Raw genomic sequence first — 2,162 nt, 5'->3', positions numbered from 1 at the left:
ACACAACAACCAATCCACTCTGAACCACAACCAATCCAACCATCATCTGAACCACACCCAGAACCTAAACAAACAACATAGTCACCCTCTGACATTCCACCACCCATCACTTCTGCTGCCTCCATCACTCCCACACTCAACCTCAGTGCCCCAAACTCACCCTCTCCACCCTCCCCAGCCTCTACCATTGAACCAGAAACTACCCTTCTTACCCTTGAAGAAGCAATCCAGGTTTTTGCAGAGTCTTCAGTCGAGAAGGTCAAGTCTCTGACCATCAATTCTGACATTAGTGATGATCCCTCTGCTGTAAGGATCCAATGGAACAGAGTAATAAGTTGGATGACCTCTGAAGCCTTCAAACTGAAAGGCCTCTCTAAACAAGTCTGTAACGACTTTATCAAAGATGCTGGTATTAGACTTCAAGAGCGCTTAGCCAGAGAAGCTGAGGAACGAGAAAGGAAGGAAGCCGAAGAGAAAGTACGCCAAGAAGAACTACAGAGAATCAGAGAAGCTGAAGCCAAGGCTGTCGTTGATGTTGTTGCCGCTGCGGCTGCTGCTGAGGCTGAGGAAAAAGCTAAAGTCGACGCTGAAGAAGCAGCTCGTATTACTGAAGAAGCAGCTGCCAAAGCCAACGCTGATGCACTGACTCAGGGGGAGCACTCCAACTTTGGGTTCGTCCCTCTAGTCTTGAAGACTCTAGAGGAACTGCAGAAAGAACAACAGGTAGTTCGAGCCAGGCTGGACCAACAGGATTCTGTCAATATCAACATTCAGAACATGTTGTCCCAGCTGCTCCAACGGATGCCTCCGCCTCCAAACCCTTAGGCACCTAGGCTATTTTCTTGTTGCTTTCTCTGTTTTGATGTTTTCTTTTTGCTTTTTGCTATCTTCCCTTTGTGCTGCTTATCTGTAACTGCTATCTTTATTAATATCATCTTTTTGCTATGTCTTTTTGATTATGACAAAAAGGGGGAGAACTAAAACAGCTCTGATGGAAACATAACTAAATCTTCTCAAAGCACTGCAAACATTATTAAAAATTATTACAATTAATGACTTAAGATATGCAGGAAAGTAACTAAAGCACTAAGCCAAGGAAGGTCCGATAAGAACTTCTGATTAATCCAAGGATCTAACTCAGGGGGAGTTTCCCTTTCTATCTGATCTGAAATATTTTTGTACTGTTCCCCCTCTTCTCTGTATTGTTTTTTCATCATCAAAAAGGGGGAGATTGTAAGAACAAAGTTGGTTCTACAATGTATCTCTATGATTTTGATGATAACAAAGGATGAAATAAAAATGGTACTCTAACGAAATTTTCTTAAGTATGCAAGACTTTGATCAAACAATCAGATAGATCAACATATCAGATACAGAATTCAACTATCAGGTGCTACTTAGAGAAAACACGTCCAGAAGGTTCTGACTCTGATTAAGGCAGTTACCAGCGTAACAGAAAGAAGTCAGAAACTCTGATAAAGAAGACTGAATCCAGACTCTGAATCTGAAGAAGTCAAGAGTATAGAGAAACTCTGATGTGGTCAGATATTATCAAACTCTAACGTTAGACTCTGATCTACCAAGAATCTGATATAGATTCACCAGTTCAGAACACGTAACCGAAAAGAAATCTGGCTTTGGAAAGAAAGTATTTCTAGAAGGAAATAATGAGGTGCACAAAACTGTTTTAGAACGAAACAAGGAGAGTAATGACAATAAATATTCTTCAATGACCAAGATCCTGTCATCACTCCAACGGTCCTTCTCAACGCCTATATAAAGGACTAAATACTACAAGAAGACGCACTAAAGACACACAAGAATACGAAAACTCTCAATCATTATTTCTTATCTTTCACGAGCTGCTGCTCTTACGTAAAAAGTTATCGTTCTTATAATTTTGTAATATTTGCTTTTTGTTAGAAGCACATTGTATTACAAATCATATTTTTGCTAAGATATTTCCTCAAGTGACTCTGTGCAGTCTGAATACTTGAGAAGGCTAAGGGATTATTCTCTTAGGCGGTTGTTTGTGTAATCTTTCAAGATTAGTGGATTAAGTCCTTTTTGAAGGCGAAATAACCTTGGCCGGATTGACTGGAGTAGCTTTGAATTTCAAGCGAACCAGTATAAAATAATGTGTCAATTCCTTTTTATTCTAT

The 2,162-nt window shown here is 40.0% G+C and overlaps 1 protein-coding gene across 1 annotated transcript; it reads left to right on the top strand.

Moving 5' to 3' along the window:
* The first annotated feature begins 339 nt into the window (after positions 1 to 339).
* Positions 340 to 825, top strand: LOC127103483 (uncharacterized). Its single transcript, XM_051040735.1, has one exon. The coding sequence runs from the start codon at positions 340 to 342 to the stop codon at positions 823 to 825; it is 486 nt and encodes a 161-aa protein (XP_050896692.1).
* Positions 826 to 2,162: the final 1,337 nt, after the last annotated feature.

This window comes from Lathyrus oleraceus, chromosome 7 (genome assembly GCF_024323335.1).
Source record: "Lathyrus oleraceus cultivar Zhongwan6 chromosome 7, CAAS_Psat_ZW6_1.0, whole genome shotgun sequence".
Taxonomy (NCBI): Eukaryota; Viridiplantae; Streptophyta; class Magnoliopsida; order Fabales; family Fabaceae; genus Lathyrus; species Lathyrus oleraceus.
The sequence above is the reverse complement of the archived record's forward strand: the minus strand, read 5'-3'. Positions and strand labels throughout refer to the sequence as shown.